Source organism: Leuciscus leuciscus, assembly GCF_965113295.1.
Source record: "Leuciscus leuciscus genome assembly, chromosome: 17".
NCBI classification, from domain to species: Eukaryota; Metazoa; Chordata; class Actinopteri; order Cypriniformes; family Leuciscidae; genus Leuciscus; species Leuciscus leuciscus.
Window position 1 is genome coordinate 32,353,758 of NC_138741.1, and position 21,925 is coordinate 32,375,682.

The window sequence follows — 21,925 nt, forward strand, 5'->3', positions numbered from 1 at the left end:
CTCCACATAGAGACAGACAGACCGACAGACCGTCTTTATTGATCCCCGAGGGAAATTCAAGCAAAAATTTAAGCAACAGTTTCTAGGTTTATCATTTTTTATTTCATTTACACGTATGTGTTGCTATTTTCTTACACTCGTAATCCTCTGTGTGTCATGAAGTATCAAAACATAAGCTAGTTGATTATAAGGGAAGTTGTTGCGCACCACATCTGATCCACCACTGTGTAACTGAGGATTCACAACATTACAAACGTTGATTTATAGCAAAAACGGTTGTGAAAATCAGACAGAAAGACAAAGGTACAAGACTGTGTACCTAACAGCTTTAATGAGGGAAAGAACAACAATCCCGTGACACCTTCAATACTACATAATCAAATTTAAAATGATGGAGAAATATAAATTCATGATTTAAAGATGATGATTGTGTATATAGGAACAGGGGTGTGAACCGACACTGGTCTCACGGTTCGGTTTGATTATGATTATTATGTCATCGATCCGGTTCAATTCGATATCACGATGCACCGCATCCTCAATTTAAAATTTTACTTCAAATGTGATGTGTGCGCGCATGTGCTCGCCTGTTCGGGAAGTTGCAGTGACAGAAACAGTGACATTCCAGTTTAAGTTTCAAGGGATTAAAGCTTGTTTATGACACTAAGAAAAGGAAAATCTGTCAAATAAATTTTGTTTTAAAGAAATGTTCATTTAAAAGCAGCGCTCCTTAATCAGTGTATTGTTACCATTAAAGATGCGCGCATCAACCCTCGCCGAGTCCGCTATTGAAAGTGACGATCATCCATTTATAATCACGCGTAACAACACAGAATAATTGTAATTTGACCATAGGGTGCGGATACTTAAATCAGAGAAAGTTATTGGGGCGGGTGGATGATTTGTTTTTGGCTGCGGATTCGGGTTACGGAGCTCATCCGCTTACTCTAAAGCAGTCAGACTCTGCCGGGCGATAACAGCTCGGGGTGAAAACGGCTAACGTGGTTTATCAAGTTAGTGGTATTACCTCCTGCATATTCTATTTGTGCGTGACATGAGCGCACACAACGCGTGTCTTCTGCAGGTCGAGCTTACCAGGATGTTCATAAAAGCCGAAATGTGCCCAGATGTTGGCTTTTAAAGTAGTTGGAGCATTTTTTATTTTCTCCCAGTCGCGTCTCACCTCCCTCTGCCATTGTATGCTACCGCAACAAAGCACGTACGCTACAAATGACGTAAGAAAAGCGTCAGTACATTATAACCGGTTATGGTCTATTACTGAACCGATACCGAATCGTCCTCGTCTGCATCGCGATGCATCGTAGAAACGATTAATTTCGACACCCTTATCGAAATGTATACGATATATTGTGCAGTTTCTACTCTGATGCCAGTTCAATTGTTATAATTAATATCATTTTTAAAGCCTCTAGAGTATTGAGTGTAATATTTAAAACATTTAGTGTTGAATTTCCAGCAAATTCAACTATATTGTGATATATATACCATTACCGTGATATAAATCACTCATACCATGATATAGGTCTAAGGATCATAGTCAAAAGGAACCTTTTTTAATGCTTTTAGGTTTGTACATCATAATTTCTGCATTGCAATGATCAAGTCCGTTACTGGTTGTGTCTTTTCTTTTATAGGTTCTATACTCAAAAAACTTTTGCACACTGGAAACTCTTTTAAGGTAGGTCAGTTTATGAATCAGAATATGAATCAGATGAATCTGTGTTGCCGATGTGTAACCAGAGGAAACTGTGTTTGTGTTTGTGTGTGCAGATCCGCTGTGATGGCATGCGTCTGTTCCTGCTCTGGCTAGAGGCTCTGCAGAGTAACTGTGCAGAAGAGCAGCTCCTCATTTTCGCCTGCCTGATCCCAGGATTCCCTGCTGTTGCCTCATCCAGAGGACCCTGCACACTGGACACCATTATTTACAACCCATTTTCCAACCCGCCTGACGGTAACAAACATATACATACATTGACTATGTCGGTACAAAATTAATTTCAGTAATTTCAGCTATAATTACACAGTTGAACTAGCCTGGGAAAACCCAGACAACTTCCGGAAAATTTAGATTTGCTCTGCAAGTAGTCTGGCAAACGGACGGATATACGGACGTATCGCCTGCGATAATTAATGCGATATGGCTCAGCTTGTCAGCGAACTACGGCTCTGTGTAGTAAATGCCGCTCCATCTGAAAGCTTTACTGACGAGATGCGCATAACAATGTCATGCGATATATCGCCCAGCCCTAGGCTATACGCGCATAAATGGTCAAATAGCCTACACACAAAAATGAGTATCCTCGGAAACACAGTCAGTTATGTCTTAGGTGAATGTGAAGCGTTGAGAAAGAAAACACGTGTGTGTAACAGTATATTGGATCCAATGACTGCAGCCCAATGTTACTGCTTCAGTCTGTTATTATTACTGTTAATCAAACAACAAAAGACAAAGAAAAAATCACTCACTGCTCTTGAATGAATAACTTTTGTAGTTTCGTCTATATTTAATAATGTATACATTGAAGACTATGCAGTTATTTAATTTGACATTTGACTACTTTATTCAATTTCTGTTGTAGACTATTAGTTACTTATCTGAATGCCACTGGTAGTGCATCTTCCTGAAAAACCTAAAGCACTGTTTATTTCATTTGTATTTTGGTTGTATTTATTTGTTGGTTTTGTTTGAAATTAGTTTATTTGTTCTTATTGTATTGCTGACTGTTTATTTATCGTATGTAACTCTTTTGAGGATCTTGTACTTACATATATATATTAGTCAACCTAGTAGTATTTTTTTGCTTAAAGGGATAGTTCACTTTGAAATTAATTTTTGGTATGTTTTAGCTTACCTCAAGGGCATCCAAGATGTAGGTGTCTTTTTTTCCGCAGTAGTTTCAATTTTGATAATTTTAGGTCAAACCGTTCTTGTCTGTCAGTCATATAATGCAGGTCTATGGTCACCACCTCAAAGAGCATGCACAGAGTCCAAATTAAAACAATTCCCCGTGGTCCAAATTAAACAATTCCCCATCGTAAGTACACATTGATGGCCTAAGACACGAAACGAGCGGTTTGTGTGAGAAAACGAACAGCATTTATATCGTTTTTACCTCTTGAACACAGCCACGTCCAAGTGATCTGATCTGACGTGTACGCAGACTGGTGCATAGATATATACACTAGATGTCGCCTTGTCTACGGCAGTTCATTGGAACGAATGTCTTTAAGGCGACATCTAGTGTGTATATCTATGCACCAGTCTGCGTACACGTCAGATCAGATCACTTCGACATGGCTGTGTTCAAGAGGTAAAAACGATATAAATACTGTTCGTTTTCTCACACAAACCGCTCGTTTCGTGTCTTAGGCCATCAATGTGTACTTACGATGTGGAATTGTTTAATTTGGACGACGGGGAATTGTTTTAATTTGGACTCTGTGCATGCTCTTTGAGGTGGTGCCCATAGACCCACATTATATGACTGACAGACAAGAACGGTTTGACCTAAAAATATCAAAATTGAAACTACTGCGGAAAAAAAGATACCTACATCTTGGATGCCCTTGAGGTAAGCTAAAACATACCAAAAATTAATTTCAAAGTGAACTATCCCTTTAACCCTCTGAGGTCTGAGCTGTTTTCTGGCCCTGGAGGTGTTCTGACATGCTCTGACATTTGTGTTTTTTTCTGTTACTAGTGACATTTTCATGGCTAAAGTCTAATTACACTGTATTTAGCACAAACTCTGCTACAATAATATATCAGCAGCATGTATGTAAAAGTTTGTAGTTTTGAGATAATGACATTTATGCGTGGTTTGTGAAAATACAAAAAAAAAATTCTCACTGAAATAAGGCCATGAAACCCATACTGATTATTTCTTCACAAGACTTTTGAAAATTGTATGACATAGCCTAGAATATTTGCTCCAAAACTATGTGAAAATCACCCTGACTGCTCATTCAGATAAGACAATATATTGATTTAAAATTTCTAAGACGTGTTTTGTGTGACAAAGCCATATGCGAAGAGGCGTGATCATCTCATGAATATGTAAGCCTTCAACACCTGAGAAAGACAAAGACACTCCCCTTACTGCCCTATTAGGAGCGATTAGGCCCTGTCATTCAGAGCAACCTTGCACAAAGAATGAGGAGATTTAAAAAAGAATGGCTTTTAGATTGTTTGGATTTATTTACAACACAACACAATCCAAAAATACAAATGACAAAAGAGCACATTGAAAACAATGATCCAAAGACAGAGACCTTTGTGCCATTCCTAAAAACATTGTACATACCTTTAAAAGTTGATTTTCACTTTACCATGTTCATGTACAGAGACTCATGTGAATGTTGAAGTCAGCAGGACTCAGTTGCATCTAGTCCCTGAAAGAAAAAAAAAAAAAAGAAAAAACTGTGAACATACTGATATCAAGAGAAACTATAGGGCTGCACGATTTTGGGAATAGATTTTAGATTTTTCTGGTTAAAATTTATTTTTAAAATTCACAGAATACACACACACGTTTCCAACAATATATAATGAACACCAGGTTTGTTGTGCCTTGTAGGCATAGGCTACGCAGTGCTGCATAAAATAATAATAACAATACATTAAATCTTCCAAAAGATTTCAAGAACAACTACGCTAGAGAAAAATATATTGATTATCATATGTTACTTCAAATGTTTCCATTCGTTATGATGATATGAAATGAGATAATAGTAAAAACATAAAGCCTAATGTTTGGTGCATTTTTCCTTTCAAACGCAATCGCGCTCCAAAATATGATGCATTAAAACCCACAGCGCGCTCCAAAATATGATACATTCAAACGCCATCGCGCTCCAAAATATTAAACATTATGGTTATACATATCTATGTTTGAGCAGATATCCACAAACAGTATTTAACAGGAAACACGGGTCTATATAGTATAATATTCACCATATATCTAGCAACAGTTCAACTGCAATGTGAAGTTTATGCAACAATACCATAAACTAATAAGTAAGAATTTCTTACCTTACATCTTTCTTGTCTTCAAATCGCGTTCTTCTTCTTCTTAGGTAAATCCAATGTAAGCTCAGACGTGTCTTCCAAACTCGACGAAAAGCAGAGACTTGTGAAGTGTTTTGGTGTTTTGTGTTTGAGGTAACGAGGGCGTTCGCGTTCCATGTGGAGATTTGCATGTGAATCACTTTTGCGCGAGTGGGCGTGTCAAATTAAAAAGTAATTAGCAAGCGTTTGAGATACTGGACATCCTGTTGGTTTTATACAAATTACTTAAACAGAGAATATTTGTTTTCAGTTTGAATCCGATCATTTAAAAGTACACACTTAAATGTGTATAAAGGTATATGGCTCATAAATGTGTGACAAGTATTCGCTGAGTTTTGATTCAGTTTATAGACGTGCTCAAGAAAAAAAAAGTTCACCGCGACGGAGAGGCAGAACGCACACCCTGTTTATTTTCGTTATTTTACAAAAGCACAATGTTTTGATTTGATTGTAAGTGGACACATACAAAAGTAGAAATATCACAGATTTTCCATTCAAAAAGGCTGAAACTAATCATTTCAAATCATAAGGTTGCCCACAAATAAAGCTGATCCGTCAGTTTGACTCAATGAGCTGTCAAGTTTCCTTCATGATTTATTTTCAAACATCATGAGAATAACGTTATACTTGGTATTTTAACGTGACACGTTATAAAAAGGATATATATATGGCAAGAGCTCTTTTCAGTCACTGCATTCTTTTCGTCATAATTATTTTCTTTTTTCCCTTTGTAATCCGCTGTAAAAGTATGAAAAAGGACAACATATCCTGCACATGTGTGTACAGTTCTCCCGATTTAATTTACGATATATCCCCCATTAATAATTCACTGGAATGCACAAAGAATTTTTCTTTGAAAAACTCTCGTTTTTCTCCTCAAATCCTTACGTCTCTTTCCAGGTTTTTTTTCACAGGTAAATAAAATTCATTGATCTGTCAAAATGACAGAAATCACATTGAAATAGTATCACGCAATGCTGAAGTTAATGAACATTTTTGATTAAGGCAACGTATGTTACATAAAACATACATATATATATATATATATATATATTTATATATAGTGATATTTCCGTTTTTGCTGTGGAAAGACTCACTTTTGGGGTTATTCATGGTCTGTTGAAGGTACCTTGTTGATGCTTTTACGCAAGTGTCCTTTTAATGTTCGATGGTTGAAGGGTGGGTAGAATAATGTCATCATTGTACCCAGTTAAAAAAAAAAAATACTGTATTATTGCGTTTATAAAGCGCGCCTTTACCTTATTGTTTACAGCTTAACGGAAGTTACACCCATAATTCACGCAAAGCGTCATGGGGCGTAGGAATAAGGTGGATAGAAATCTTGAAATGTCCTGACAGCCTCTTTAGTCCCATTTAGACACTTAGCAAGCACTTAGCAAGTTAGCAAAGCTTTTAAAAAATCACAAAGTGGTATTACTGATGTATTTTATGTCTTACAATAAAACATGAAAATACATTGAGCTTGTGTTCACTACAGACCTTATTTCAGGCATTTAACCAAAAACCCATTCAAAATGACCGGAAGTGTTAAAATGCTTGTTTCCGGGTTTTGGTCTTCAAAAATATGTAATTCCTGCAGCACTCTATGTGACGTATGGTCCATGAACTTGTTGACTGTTAATCTTCAGCATTGGTAATAATAATAATATGTTTATTTTAAATAGCGCCTTTCAGAAAACTCAAGGTTGCTTTACAATAAAGTACAAATAAACATGACATAGAAACATGACATAGAACAATACAAATAAATTGAGATGGATAACATAATAAAATGTTTTTACATTGTTAACAAATGTTGTTGGTAAGGTAGTGTAATGGATTTTTCCCTAAACCTGACTATCTAGCATCTGCAAATCGACACTTAATAAATAAATCTGTCGCGTCTACAAATCGACACTTAATAACCTTTATACTCTAGCTCTCTGCGTCTTCCGTCGACAACTGGCCGAGTCTCTTACCCTAACTTCTTTGCTGCGCAGCATAAATAACAAAAGAGGCAGACTTCAGTAAATGTCCCTCAGATGGTTTATTCAAACGGCCGGGAGTTCTCGAGCAATACTCAGAGAACCTCGACCCAACAGAAGAATACAACAGGCTTTATAGGATAAAGCCAGACACATCAAAATAGAATCATCATGACTAACATGTCAAGCTCTATCAATATGATCCCCCCCCCCTTTCATTACCCTTTGTTAGTGACATCAGCAACATATCAAAAACATTGTAAGGGGTTAATATTCCAGTCAATCATTTCACAATACAGTCAAAAAAAAACAACAGAACATTGAGTCCATTTTCAAAGTTCCATTTGACCAAGGTTAGATCATATCGAAAGTTCGCCTGATGGCTACATCCTAAATAAAAGGAAGTAAGAATTATTTTGTTTTATTGTTAGATCTGGAATGGAAAGTTCCACCAGACATAAAAATGGGAAGTGTGATAAAAGTTTATCATAAGTTTAAAATCTAAAGTCACATTTCCATGGTTAGTAACATAATCTTATCTATAAAAAATCCACCACAGTAGTGACTGCTGGGAATGACAACGTAAGGCTGGAGTTTGGCAGGACTTTTAGTGCTCATTTCCAGATGCTTGTACTCTTTTAAAAAGAAGTTCCTGGACAAATCAGCTGAACTCCAAAACGAATGCTGTACATGCACTTGAAGTACCCAATAACCCTGATATTTTTCTATCCTCACAACTTTGTCCTTCATTCATTTCATCCCTCACCATTTACAGCACATCTACAGTACTATGTTTCTGTCTGAGAATGTAATTTTTAATGGCAGCCATTAATGCTCTTTGTGGCACAAAGGCACTTTAAATCTAGTATTAGAGTGTAATAATCAAATGGCGACACAGCATACTCAGAAAAGGAGGTCAGAGTATGTTAAATGCTTAAAGGAATGATTTCCCTTGATGTTTTCTCTCGGAAAAGATTTTATTGATGCCCTTGAACTGGTAATGACCCATTAATTTCAAAGCACTGTGTATGTGTTCATATGTATTTGAAATCAGTGAATCCTTTCTGTCTGTGCTGACGTGCTTTATGTCTGAATAGATTTCATTAGTGAAACCCAAGCTATTCACGGTGCTGAAGGTTGTCCAGCCCTCTGAAACCACAAAGGCAGTAGTGACAAAACCTAAAAAGCAATCCATTTGATAAAAATAAGCCGGATGCAGATCTTGCAAAAAGTCATGAAAGAGTTATGAATCAAAAAATTCTAATTAAAATTATTATCTCATTTGTTTTTACTTGAAAGTTGAGGAGTGCTATTTTTTTGGATGTTAACCCTTTAAACCCAAAGTGTACCCCCGAAATAGGTATAATTTTAAAGATTAGAAACTCGGCTTTTTAATGCATCTAACCATTTTGTTCAACTCTTAAGGAGTGCTGAGTAGTCCCTCTTAAACGGAGTGTACCACCTGTGGGCGCTACCTAGCTACTAAAAAATGTATAATCATATCAAATCATATTTTTCAAAACTACTCCCTTGATCAACACAAAATAGATGTCATCTGAAAGCTTATAGTCTGAACTTTACAATGAATGTAGCCGCTTTGATTAACTCCTAAGTAGTTTTGAGTTATTTGCAGATAAATAAATAAAAAAATTCATTATTTATTAAATATATATTTTTTGTATTATGTACTTTAATGTGTCAAAAACATCATACAGCTCAGAATATTTACGTGTCATATGTCATTTGAAAGGTCTCACAGAGTAGAATACAACACGCATAATTGTTTTGGGCTTTAACTAAACTTGAGCGAGTTTTTGTACTTTGAAGCCCCGCAAGACCCATAAGTAAATAATATAGAGATGCAGCATTTATTGTTGATCATGAGATATTCCTCATGGAGTTACAACACATAAAACTCCACAGGTGCACATGTAGCTAAGTAAAATAAAATGTAGCTTTCACGTGGCAACTTCGCGAAACATGCATAGATCGTAGAAAATGGCACATCGTTACTTTCAGTGGATGCTCCCGATTGAAATGAGTCCAAAATCAACATAATCCATTGTGTTGATCATGAGATTTTCAACAGTTTAAAAACTGCCCATCAAGAGCTAAACAAAAAGGCTACACTGATTCCAAATGCTGTAACTTTTGATAACTTTATGCTGTCACCACAAATTTTGATCCAGAAGCACTTCAAATGTTGGGGATCTTCACCAAAAAAATAAAATAAAATAATAATAATAATAATAATAATTTGCCTTCCTACCTTATTTCCTTCCTGAGTTATTGCATGCCAAATAAGAAATATATGTAAAATTATAATTAAAACAAGTATATATGTTTTTAAAAGTTTTCTATCAAACAATACCTACCCTTTGACTCTCTTTCATATAGTTTTGGAGTTGTGGGTCTTTACTTTTATGCATGTCACTCAAAAAAAAAAAAAAAAAAAAAAATATGCCTCCATGGCTTAAAGGGTTCAAATGCTTTCTCTACCCCAGTTTATTGGGCATAGCAACTATAAAGTCTCAAACATAATAGTTAAGCATGCACACCGTAACAGACTGTGTGGAGCTGACAAAGCACACTCTGAACTTCTGGCTCAACCAGTGATGTGAATAATTTGTGCAGGATTACCTGTTGTTGGAGGGGTAGGACTATCATTGTGTGCTGAGGCATCACTTTTTCTACTATGCATTTTTCTTTTTTTCTTTTTTACTTTCTCAGCTTTCTTTAGTGTGTTATGTTGCTGTTTGAGCATGAAAAACGTCTGCGAAGTCCCTTTGAAGGGAGTTATTCTCTATATCAGTGCGCACTCTTTCTGAAATGTATCCATTGTAGTCTTGCAGCCCATTGTAGAGTTTTCTTCCGGGAACGAACACGTCACAGTATTCCTAATTTAAATAATTCCCACCAAAGGCATATGCGGAATAAAGGGCAGAGGCCTGGTTAGTTAGTAGTGTGTTGAAATAGTGTAGTGAAGTAGTGGCATGACATATCCCAAACACGCTCGAATCGCTTGACCAATCACAACACACTGGTCCAGCTGACCAATCAGAGCACAGTGTGCTTTTCAGGAGGAGGAGCTTCATAGAGACAGGAACTAAACAGAGCGTTACTGACAGACTGGGAAGAGAGGAGCTGCAAACAACAATGTCAGATATTGGCAAAATGTGTTTTATTGAACATCATGAAAACCTATTCTAGTAGAGCCCAAACACTAAATCAAGACTTTGTGAAAGGGCATAATATGGCCTCTTTAAGATTACGATTTGAACAATTTAATCCAAGTATTGTTATATTGTGCAGCTTGTTTGAGGGGTGGAGTGTGATTGAACTTATGATTTCCAAAGTGATAAAACAGGTGAACAAAATCCCACAGACTTGCATTGAAATATCTAGAGCAGTGGTTCTCAAGCAGGGCGCCTCAGCAAACTTCCACAGGGGCCTCAAGTTGGCTTAAAAGGATTTAAAATAAGATAAAACAGGTTTTAAAATAAGATAAATTGCCAAAAAATAAAGTTGTAAATGGATTTCATATTTGTTATTTAAATTTTTTCCCTCAACAACTGTCATTTCTATTTAAAACCAGGGTTCTCACACTCTTGGAAAACCTGGATATATAAGTGAATTTTAAAAAGTGTAATTTCCAGACCTAGAAAACTGGAAATTTCTTTAATGAATATGATTTTTTTTTGTCTAGTTTTGTCAAGCTGTATAATATTTAGTTTGGTAGAAACTGTTTTGAAATTAAATAATATGTGTAAAAATATAAAACTAGAACATTCTTGTAAATTCTTTGGTCATAAAACCTGTAAATGCTAAAGAAAATAAATAAATAAATTGTAAATACAATGCAAACAAATAAAATGATAACAAAAAGGGTGAAATTAACAGCTTTATCTTTTTAGCTATTTTACAAATCTTTCTGGCAAATAAATGACATAGATGTCTTTAAATGATCATACTCTGTGTTTGTGGTGTTGTAGCCAAGATTGTGCCGGAGGAGATCACCCCACTGGTGCCTGCGGTTCCCGGAGAGAAGGTGGCAGACGACCACACCTGTTCTGTCCTCCAGATCGTGCTCAAGGTCATGGTTCTCCAGGTGAGAGAGAGCTGCTCACATCTGTGTTCTGTCGGAAATCAGCATGTTTCTCAAAACTGGATTGCCGTGATGTACTCTGAACCCCTGATATTTGTTTTCACCCCACAGGCATCCAGCTTGGACTGGAAAAACAAAGAGAATCAGGACACAGGCTTCAGATTTCTCTTCTCCCTGTTCAAGAAGTACTACCTGCCTCATCTCTTCCCTTCTTTCACAAAACACACCAACCTCTACAAGCCACAATTAGGTGGGTTTGAGACATGAAACGTTTCACTTTAAACCTGATTTTAGCAGCTCACAATTGAATTAATTGTTCATCAAAAACCAGCCAAGAGATTCAAGTATTAATGAATAATAATTTAGTGTCACATATTATCTCATAATAATGATAGTTTTCAGACAATCTCTCAGCACAAACTTAAAGGGGCTATATGTATAATTCAGAAACCCTTGTTGTTAGCGACACCGGTGGCCATCGAGTGAACTGCAGCCAGCAACTTTTTGCTCGTGTTCGCACTCGCACATGGGTAACGTACAAGAGACTGAGCGTAATTCAATGCCTTGATATACTCATGACGAGGTTCTTCTTCGTTCTTCGTAAACGAAGGAGTGGAAAAACCTTTGCAGCGATATGCTAAACATCTTGGCACCCTCCACACTGCTGAGAGCGTCGTTTAGATAAATATGTAAATATGTGCTGTATGCTTTTCTCTCAATAGCAAAATAAACACAACAACAAAAATGACAGCAGTGGGAAAGCTGCAGTTAGAGGTATGGAAGGTAATTGCAGAGAGCTTAGCTATTTAGCTTTGAAAGCAGAGATCCCACCCTCCCTTCAGAAGAGAGCCCCGTCTTCTCCGAAACACATGAACACACACAGCAGATTCTGCAAAGCATCACGAGAGACGGCGTTGAATGACCTCATGTCTCAAAGCTAGTGCTGTCAATCGATTAAAAAAAATAACTCGACTAATCACACATTTTTCTGTGATTAATCGCAATGAAAAACACTTACGTTTTTATAGGTTTATACAAACTTTTTTTGGTCCTGAGACACAGAAGTTATATGTACATGTTTTAATATTTAGACCACTTCTATTATTGATTGCTATCAGGATGTGAAAAGAGTTCAGCCAGTATAACACTTTTTTTTTTTTATAAAACTTGCTCTACCTTTAAGAAAGCATCTGATCATAGTGATGTGGATATATTTGCACCAGCTCTGATTCACAGCATCATGTCGACAGATGAGGTAATTACAATTACACTGTTAATGATAGTTTCATTATAAAGTATTATTGAGACTATAGACTATACAGATCTGACTGTAGTTTGAATGAATTCCTTTTCTTTGCATGACACAATGACATTAAAGTACAGAATAGCTCTTTCGGCATTATTCTGAACATTGTATAAGCATTTGTTTCATGTGTCAGAGAACAAAAAAAGAAGCTCTTGTGAGCGCGTGAAAACGTCAGATCCTTTGGACCGAAACGGGTCTGAGTCCTTCTCATAAAAATCAGTCTACAGGCTTTTAAAGACAACCTAGGAAGTTGGGAAGGTCTTGCTTTTTAAGTTTCGTTTCAAGCTGTTCACATGTTAGCAATACAAAAAGCTATTAATACATGATAATTCTTACATATTGCCCCTGTAAAAAATAAACGAGTTCAATTTATCAGTATATGAGTCATTTCTAGGGGTGTGACATGATCTCGTGCCACGAGATCTCGCGAGATTAAAATGTGACGAGATTTCTCGTCGAGGTGAAAAGCTGTCTCGTGATATTGTCATCACGGAGTGTGAGGGTGAAGTTAGGATAGAATATGCCATCTCTACATTTACATTACGCCTCCACTTTCGTTTTGTTTTATATAGAAATAAAACCATTTAATTCAGTTGGATAACAGTTGCTTCAATTCCATCCAGCTCATCCAACACGAGCTGCAGAGTCGTACGTAGTGCAGCAGGAATCAGAGTTCACTGATCACGTGATGAGATGACTGACAAGACCATGGCGGAGGACAGAGAGCCTACGCGTCTGACAAATGTCTGATCTTGTAGAATGTGCGCGATTTCAATATCTCGCATTTTGAAAGCAGCTCCCTGATGCATGCAATATCTCCCTATATGAAAGCTATCTTAGGCTGGGCTGTGTAGTTGTAACCATCTCTTAGCTCTGTGTCATGCTTGAAGAAAAAGTTGGTCTCTATTTGCTCTTTGAATACTGAGAGAGTTATTTGATTATTGTTTGCACTTAAGACTAAGAGAAAACTGTTTTAGTTATACTGTTTTTATTCCTATGATCAATTTGAGGAAAGGAGTTCAATTAGGAGGTCAAAAGTTGTAGAAGCTCATGAATCACGTACAGTTCTAAGGTCTGAAGAGATTCATGAAATCATACAGGAGAGAAGCGAATCAGCTGAGGTTGTGGCAAAACCTTTAACAGTGTTTGAGTATTGTTGATAATTCATAACCAGAAAGTAGAACTGAAATGACATTCAGTACAAGATGATTAGTTTCAAAAGCACCCGCAGACTATTTTTCTAGTCATTTATTTCATCATTGAGGATTTCTTAAAAATACTGTGTAAAAATCTCGTCTCGTCTCGTTCTCGTGGACTCAAATCTCGTGTCTCGTCTCGTCACACCCCTAGTCATTTCTGTACTGTCTAACTTTAAAAAAGTATGCTTTTAAAGAAACATTTCTATAAAAGCGGATACCAGACTTCCAGATATATGCTCTGGTTAAGCTCCGGCTCTGAAAGTTGTAACACTGACAAGAAAATGAACAGGAACTTGAACAAGATGCGAAAAGTAGGAATGCCAGTATGAGGGGTGTTTCATCAGGATGGGAGGTTTTAGATTGATGGACTCTACAAACACACACGTGAATAGGCCTTTTTTTTTTTCGTGCCATCTGTAGCTGGAAACACTTGTATTGTGTGATGCTGCATCCACACAGATGGGTGTTAATGTAAAGTCCAAGGCTGCTGTGTCATATTGGCCAGCAAAATAATCAAAGATAATACATAATGCACTATAAGTGATGAATTATTCTGTGGTTTTGTTGGCTGTCAATGGTTTGTTCCCGTGTTTGTCATATATTGTTCAGCGTTTCCCACAGGATTTTGTTAGACCATAATACAATTTTCTGCAGTTTAAATTTTAATGCATCAGTCTGATGCACTTTGAGAGCAAATAAAGAGCTCAAACCTTTACAGTGGCCAAATTGAACGGAATAAAAACATGTCTTTGCATTGACTTGATGCTGGACTTTAAAGTGGACTCAAACCTCTTTTTAGTTGTGGTAGTGTCTCAGTCCACATGACATCAACACTAGTGTTATTAGAAAGCCAAGCATAGCAATAATTTATATAATTGATCATTTAAATGTATATATTGAATATTCCATGAGTATATTCATTAATTTTCAGTAGTAAAAGCATATTACTCTGTACTCTTGAGCTTTAACTTTGATTGAAAATTGCAGGGAGATCTTTGTTTCTTTTCAACAGAACAGACTTCTCATTACTAAAAGTCTAGTGAAATGCTGCAATCCCAATCCGTCCTCAACAATGTTGGAAATGATACCGATGTGAATTCAAAACATAACTGGCCCTCTGACGTGCGTGTTAAACTCTCAGCACACGCAGAGATGGAGTTTGTGGCATTCACTGTGAACTGAGCCGCTCTGAGATTATATACTCAGTTGATTAAACGACAACCTTAAGTGCATTAAGCCATGTCACAATTTCTATTTTAGTTGGATTGATAGATGCTGTGTCAAAGCAGTGGTGAAATACTTATTATGAGAAGTGTAAATATATTTTTAGTTCATAATAAAACTGTCTAGGCAATTAACTGGAAACACTGTTGTTATTCCTTATTTTTAGTTATAATATTCCCTCTCTGTTTCTCAGATCTTCCCATTCACAGACCCAAGCCCCTCTACATCCAAGTGACACGCAACAGCGAGAGTACATACTGCACTAGGGATCAGTATCTGGCTCCCCGCGTGGCCTTCATCACGTGGCTTGTTAACTTCTTCCTGGAGAAGAAGTATGTGAACTCGGCCACGAGCAGCTCTAAGAATGGAGGAGAGGTCCTTCCTAAAATAATCCAGGTGGGAGGAAGCTTGATAATGAAAAATCATATGGATTTCTCTCATTTAAGCTGCCTCACTGTCTAATGTCTACTAGCTAACGTGGACAGATATCTTCCGAGGCAGCATTCTCACTCAAATGACACCTTCATTATAGGCATAATTCAGCCAAAATTCTGTCATCATTTACTCACCCCTCCGTTTTAAAAACACAAAAGCAGACTTTTTAAGCTGTTCTTATCCATACCACTTGCTGTCAAGCTCCAAAAATGACAAAAAATCACCCAAAACAAATGCCATTAATATTGTATATGTTTTGACTGATAACAAACTTGAGAATGCTTAAGAATACAAAACAATTGGCAAAATGTATTATATGACATGTTGTGTTACACATTCATTTGAATGTTAGTGATTCCAAATCAGCTGTAGCAAATTAGCTTAAGGGAAATATGGACAATTAATTAAAACTCATTATAAATAATTATAAATATTTGTATCAGTTGATATAATTAACTTGATGTAGCAGAATTAATACCACAATCAACTAAGTGAATGCTCAGTATTTATTAATTCTGAGAAATGTTCATTTCCGAGGCAAGGGAAATAACTTTCTTACCGTACAGAACTACTCGGGGCATGTAGCCAGTATCTGCATGATTAGGGACTCCAGGATATGAGCATGAACCACAAACAACTTTACATGTCACACGGACATGATTTTATTAACAAGACTGAACACTTAGTCTAATCTAACACACACACACACACACACACACACACACACACACACACACACACACACACACACACACACACACACACACACACACACACACACACACACATTCTTGTACATCTTTCTTTATGAGGACATTCATTGACAATGCAGTCTCTAGCCACTTACCCTAACTTTACCCATCACAACTAAGTGCCTAACCCGAACCCTGACCCTAAACCGACCCTTAACCTAATTATAACCGTATCCCTAAAACCAAGTCTTGACCCTCAAACAGGCCTTTAAAGGGCTCTCAGAAAGTGAGGACCGGACAAAATGTCCCCACTTTACTCTCTTTGTCCTCACTCCAATGGTCTAAAACTCAAACTGGTCCTCACAAAGATAGTTGTACAAGTACTAGGGGTGGCACGGTTCACAAAACCCACGGTTCGGTTCGTATCACGGTTTTAGGGTCACGGTTTTCGGTTCTGTACGGTTCTTGTTGTTGTTTTTTCTTTTAATCTTTAACACTCCAAAAATTTACTTCAGCATATGATATATAGCTGAATTATCTAATTATTAATTAATTTATTTCATAAATGGGGTGTGTTTGCAAAACGCAGCTTCTCATTTCCCGTGGGCTGTGTCGGACAGTTATTTGTCACCACTTTTTGCCAGGGTTGATATTATGTCCCAGCACGGATGTACCAATACAAATAAATAAAACATTTCCAGTTAACTAGCAAAGTATTCGTTTCGTTCGTTTGTTAAATAAGAAGCACTCTAGCGCTGAAATGTGTTTTTTTTAATCAAGTGATCAAAGTGCTCGTTGCCGTTGCGATCAGTGGCGCTGATACAGTGTTCTCGTGGCTCGCGCACACACCGTAGCGGCCGCACATTCTTCACTCAGACGCGCGCTTCAGTCCGTTGAGGAGACTCTAGGCTACTCTATTCGTTCCGATGAAATCACAAAACAAAATTCATACAAATCTGTCCCTGCTTGATATACAACCGCTGATAAACATAATCGGTTTTGATGAAAAAGAAAAATATATACGAGTGCAGATTAGAACTCAGAACCTTTGACACGCTTGGCAAGTTCTGCCACTGGACCATTAAAGTACATACCGGTACGTGGAACAGTCGATCTATGTAGCCTATTTATTCACGTGAAAAAAACAACATATAGCCTAGTGGAGTTGATCTCATTAAATGTCTAAGTAAACCCAGTGTACTATTTAAATCGATTGCTGGACATTGTAATGTTATTCTACATTTGTCTGATTTATGATTTAGCATTGTATTAGCAGTAGCACGGGCACAAGGCTACATTGCGCATGCGTCGAACCGTGCGAACCGCGCGACGCACACACGCACCGAACCGAGACAAGCGAACCGAACGGTTCGGATGTTTTTTCATGTACCGTGCCACCCCTAACAAGTACACACACACACACACACACACACAGACACAGACAAAGACAAAGACACAGAGACACACACACACACACACACACACACACACACACACACACACACACACACACACACACACACACACACACACACACACACACACACAGACACAGAGACACACACACACACACACACACACAGTTAAGCAATGGAAAGAGAGCTGAAGCAGAATACAGGAAAGCAATAAGTTATAGCATTGTTTCAGCAGATCAACACACCCTTCTTTAAAATGGGTTGGGATACTTAATGTAATGTAAGTTTGATACTTGCATGTCTCGCCCATATGCATTAAACTGTCCTGATGCAATTTGTTGAGGCTCCAGTTGATCTTTGCTGATGTTTTCTTGAAGAGAGAGAACCTGTTTGAGTGAATGGAAAGACAAGGCCGCAGCCTGGCACAAACGTAGGGCTCCTTAGAAGACCTCTAGCAGAGCATCATCTTCACATCAGAATTTCCCAGAATCCCCGTGATCTTGTGACCAGTGAATCGTTAAAGTGTGAAGATGTCACACCCTCTGGAAGTGTGTGAGCCAATAAGAAGTTGTTCCTTTGGAAGGAAACTTTACGACCACTTTGACTTCCATAGTATTTCCTTCTCTTCAATACTATGGAAGTCAATGGGGTCCATTAACTGTTTGGTTACCCATATTCTTCAAAAAATATTATTTTGTGTTCAACAGAAGAAAGAAACTCATACAGGGTTGGAACAACTTGTGAGTAAATGATGCCAGAAATTTTATTTTTGGATGAACTATCCAAGTATCTGATTCTAGAATTCCCTACTCATAACCTTTGCACAAACTTGTGACCATAACCAAGAGGGTGAAATGTTGGCCAATTCCTAGTAAATGGTGACAAATGAAATCTTTTATTTTATTTATTTATTTACATTTAATTTTGTTTTCCCAAATGAGTTTACACACTTATCCACATGTTTTATACTGATTATGGGGGATCTCTTATTAACTCTTTCGTAAGTCTTAATACTATAGTCTGTGGAAATAGTTGAATGTGAGCCAGATCTCTGTTGTGTGTGTGTTGGTGTTCAGACTGTGACTGCGGGCGGCATCAGTCAGGAGAAGAGCGCAGACTCTGAGTCCAACGGTCCTGTGGAGCAGGAGAAGAATCACTCAAACAGCAGCACACTGTCTGACCGCAGAGGCAGCAACTCCAGTGTGTGTAGCATCGAGGAGGAGCATCGAGGCGTCTACGACATGGTGCAGTCCATCCTGCTCTCCACACGGGACAATGTCAATTTCGTCAACGAGGTCTTCCATCAGGTCAGAGACAGTGTGATCAGATCTGCAACGTTATATTGGCACGTTTTTAGACAAACTCTCCACTTGGTTAGAGATGCAGTGACCCCAAAAAAGTATTTAGACACTTGTCTATGGCTGGATATCGTCCACTGCTGCACATGTGTATCATGTTGTATCACAAAGCATATCATATTCACATCATATTAGATTTAAATGTTAATATTTAAATTTTATTAAAAGTGCAAATTTAATACAATTATATTTGACATTTTTTGATGAAAAACATAACTTTAAAATACGTAAACTTTAAAATACAACTTTATACAATAAAACGTAACTTTAAAATACATCTCAGAGTCCACAGGTGTAGTTCATCAAATTAGCTATGAAACTGTTCCAATAGAACTAATCACTAAGTCACTTTGTCTTCATTTTATCAATTAAATTTGATGCAATTGTGAAAAACTTTATTTTAAGGCGTCTTTGTTACAGTGCAATTATACATGCAAGTACATGTACTTACTATGGGGGGGTTTGGTTTAGGGTTAGTTGTATGTAATTATGCATAATTTACTGTTATTACTACAGTAACCACATGTAACATGTGTACATATAACATGTAACACTGTAAAATAGTGTTACCTATGTTTCTTAGCTTAACAACTTAAAAAGAAGTGTCCATATTTTCAAGGTACTGTATAAAATCATTAATTGTTTATTTGTATCACAAAATGTTATGTAGGTTGTTCAGATGCTCTGTCTTTTGCTGCCACCTTGTGGCCAGAATCTGGTCATCATGTTTAAATACTTGTTTCAGCAGATTAGTCGTTTTATTTGTTTAGGACATTTTCGTGTGAATCACAATAAAGAATCACTATTCTACTAGAGTCACATGCAATTTACAGTTGTTAAGAATTTTAACCAGAAAGCACATGTGTGTTACAGACCAGGGGTTTTCACTGTCAGCTTTTCTGACTTTACCTTTTCATTCTCCTTTCTAGTTTGGTCATGAGATTAATTGAGAGCTTTTGTTTTTAACAATGAGAAATGTGTTTATATATAAAAAAGTCTGCTGGAAGTTTTGTGAAAAAATGTGTGAAAAAATTTAATAACTTCAAGAATTATATATTTTTTTCTTATTTTCTGTTATATTTGATTTTCTGTTGCTATTTAAGTAAATTAATAAAAAAAAAAATAATAAAAGCCCATTATTTCATTTTGGAAACATGTATAAATGTTGTTTAATATTTTACAACTTGTCGTGGAATCCTTGGTATCAAAAAGTTTGAAAGCCCCACAAAGCCTGTGACAATTGTGTGAGTGTGCATCATTGTGTGTGTGTGTGTGTCACTGCATAGGCTTTCCTGCTGCCGTCCTGTGAAGCCTCAGCCACTCGCAAGGTGATCAAAGTCTACAGGAAGTGGATTCTTCAGGATAAACCCACATTTATGGCTGAGCCTGAGACGACAAGCCAGGAGGAAGATGTAGAAGAAGAGCAGATGGTCTCAGAGACGGACAATGTGCATGTGGAGGCACGGTTACACACACACACACACTCAAAATATGGTTCATGGCATGCTGATGGATAAAGTTGGTCCCTCTTACCTGTCCTGTATCGCACCTTCAGGTCTTGGAGACTCATGGGCACAAACGCTCATCCAGCTGGGGGCGCACATACTCCTTCAGCAGCGCCATCAGCAGAGGCTGTCTGACTGAAGAACAGAACCAGGACGTGAAGGCTGGTGTCCAGTCCACTCTGCAGGTGCTCACACACACTCTCAGCTCTCACACTGCTCACACACACTCTCAGCTCTCACACTGCTCACACACACTCTCAGCTCTCACACTGCTCACACACACTCTCAGCTCTCACTCTGCTCACACACACTCTCAGCTCTCACACTGCTCACACACACTCTCAGCTCTCACACTGCTCACACACACTCTCAGCTCTCACACTGCTCACACACACTCTCAGCTCTAACTCTGCTCACACTGCTTCAGGCAGATGTTAAAGGTGTTGAAAATGCTGTTTCATGTTGTCTTCAGATACAGAATGTACACTACTGGTCAAAAGAGCAGAAAATGCTTTGTTTTAAAAGAAGTCTCTTATGCTCACCAAGGCTGCATTTATTTGATCAAAAATACAGTAAAAACAGGAATACTGTGAAATATTACATTTTTTCTACTTGAAAATATTTTGAAATATAATTTATTCCTGTGATCAAAGCTGAATTTTCAGCATCATTACTCCAGTCTTCAGTGTCACATGATCCTTCAGAAATCATTATAATATGATGATTTGATGATCAAGAAACATTTATGAATGAATGAATGAGGCATTTATATAGCGCTTTCATATGTACTACTGTACACCCAAAGCGCTTTACAATCATATCAGGGGATCTCTCCTCATCCACCACCAGTGTGCAGCATCCACTTGGATGATGCGATGGCAGCCACAGTACAACGGCGCCAGTGCGCTCACCACACACCAGCTATAGGTGGAGAGAGGAGAGAGAGTGATGGAGCCAATTCAATGGAAGGGGATTATTAGGAGGCCATGATTGGTAAGGGCTAATGGGTGGAATGTGGCCAGGACACCGGGGTTACACCCCTACTCTTTACGAGAAGTGCCATGGGATTTTTAATGACCACAGAGAGTCAGGACCTCGGTTTTACGTCTCATCCGAAGGACTGAGGACTTTATTAAGGATTAATAAATAATAATTTATTATTATTATCAGTTGAAAACAGTTGTGCTGCTTCATATTTTTGTAGAAGCTGTGATACACTACCATTCAAAAGTTTGGGGTGAGTAAGATTTAGAAAAAAAATTATACTTTTATTCAGCAAGGGCACATTAATTTGATCAAGGGTGGAAGTAAATACATTTATAATGTTACAAATGACTTCTATTCATCATAAATGCTAGGCTATAATATGCTAATAAATTATATTTACAGTAAATATTTGTTTTTATTCATTATAGAATCCCCAAAAAAATCCTGTTTCCGCAAAAATTATTGATTGATATTTGAGAACAAATAATAATTTATTATAACTGATCACCAAATCAGCATATTAGAATTATTTCTGAAGGATCATGTGACACTGAAGACTGGAGTAATGATGCTGAAAACTCACAGGAATAAATTACATTTGACAATATTTTGAAATAGAAAACAA

The 21,925-nt window shown here is 37.4% G+C and overlaps 1 protein-coding gene across 3 annotated transcripts in view; it reads left to right on the forward strand.

Moving 5' to 3' along the window:
* ralgapa2 (Ral GTPase activating protein catalytic subunit alpha 2) overlaps nt 1-21,925 on the forward strand; it is a 176,378-nt gene that overhangs the window by 55,930 nt on the left and 98,523 nt on the right. For all 3 annotated transcript variants that reach the window (XM_082143396.1, XM_082143395.1, XM_082143397.1), the window contains exons 5-12: nt 1,656-1,699; nt 1,792-1,972; nt 11,067-11,182; nt 11,291-11,429; nt 15,102-15,304; nt 18,527-18,757; nt 20,095-20,268; nt 20,364-20,498. In XM_082143396.1, the coding sequence (XP_081999522.1) occupies nt 1,656-1,699; nt 1,792-1,972; nt 11,067-11,182; nt 11,291-11,429; nt 15,102-15,304; nt 18,527-18,757; nt 20,095-20,268; nt 20,364-20,498 (1,223 nt within the window). The remainder of the gene's footprint in view (nt 1-1,655; nt 1,700-1,791; nt 1,973-11,066; nt 11,183-11,290; nt 11,430-15,101; nt 15,305-18,526; nt 18,758-20,094; nt 20,269-20,363; nt 20,499-21,925) is intronic.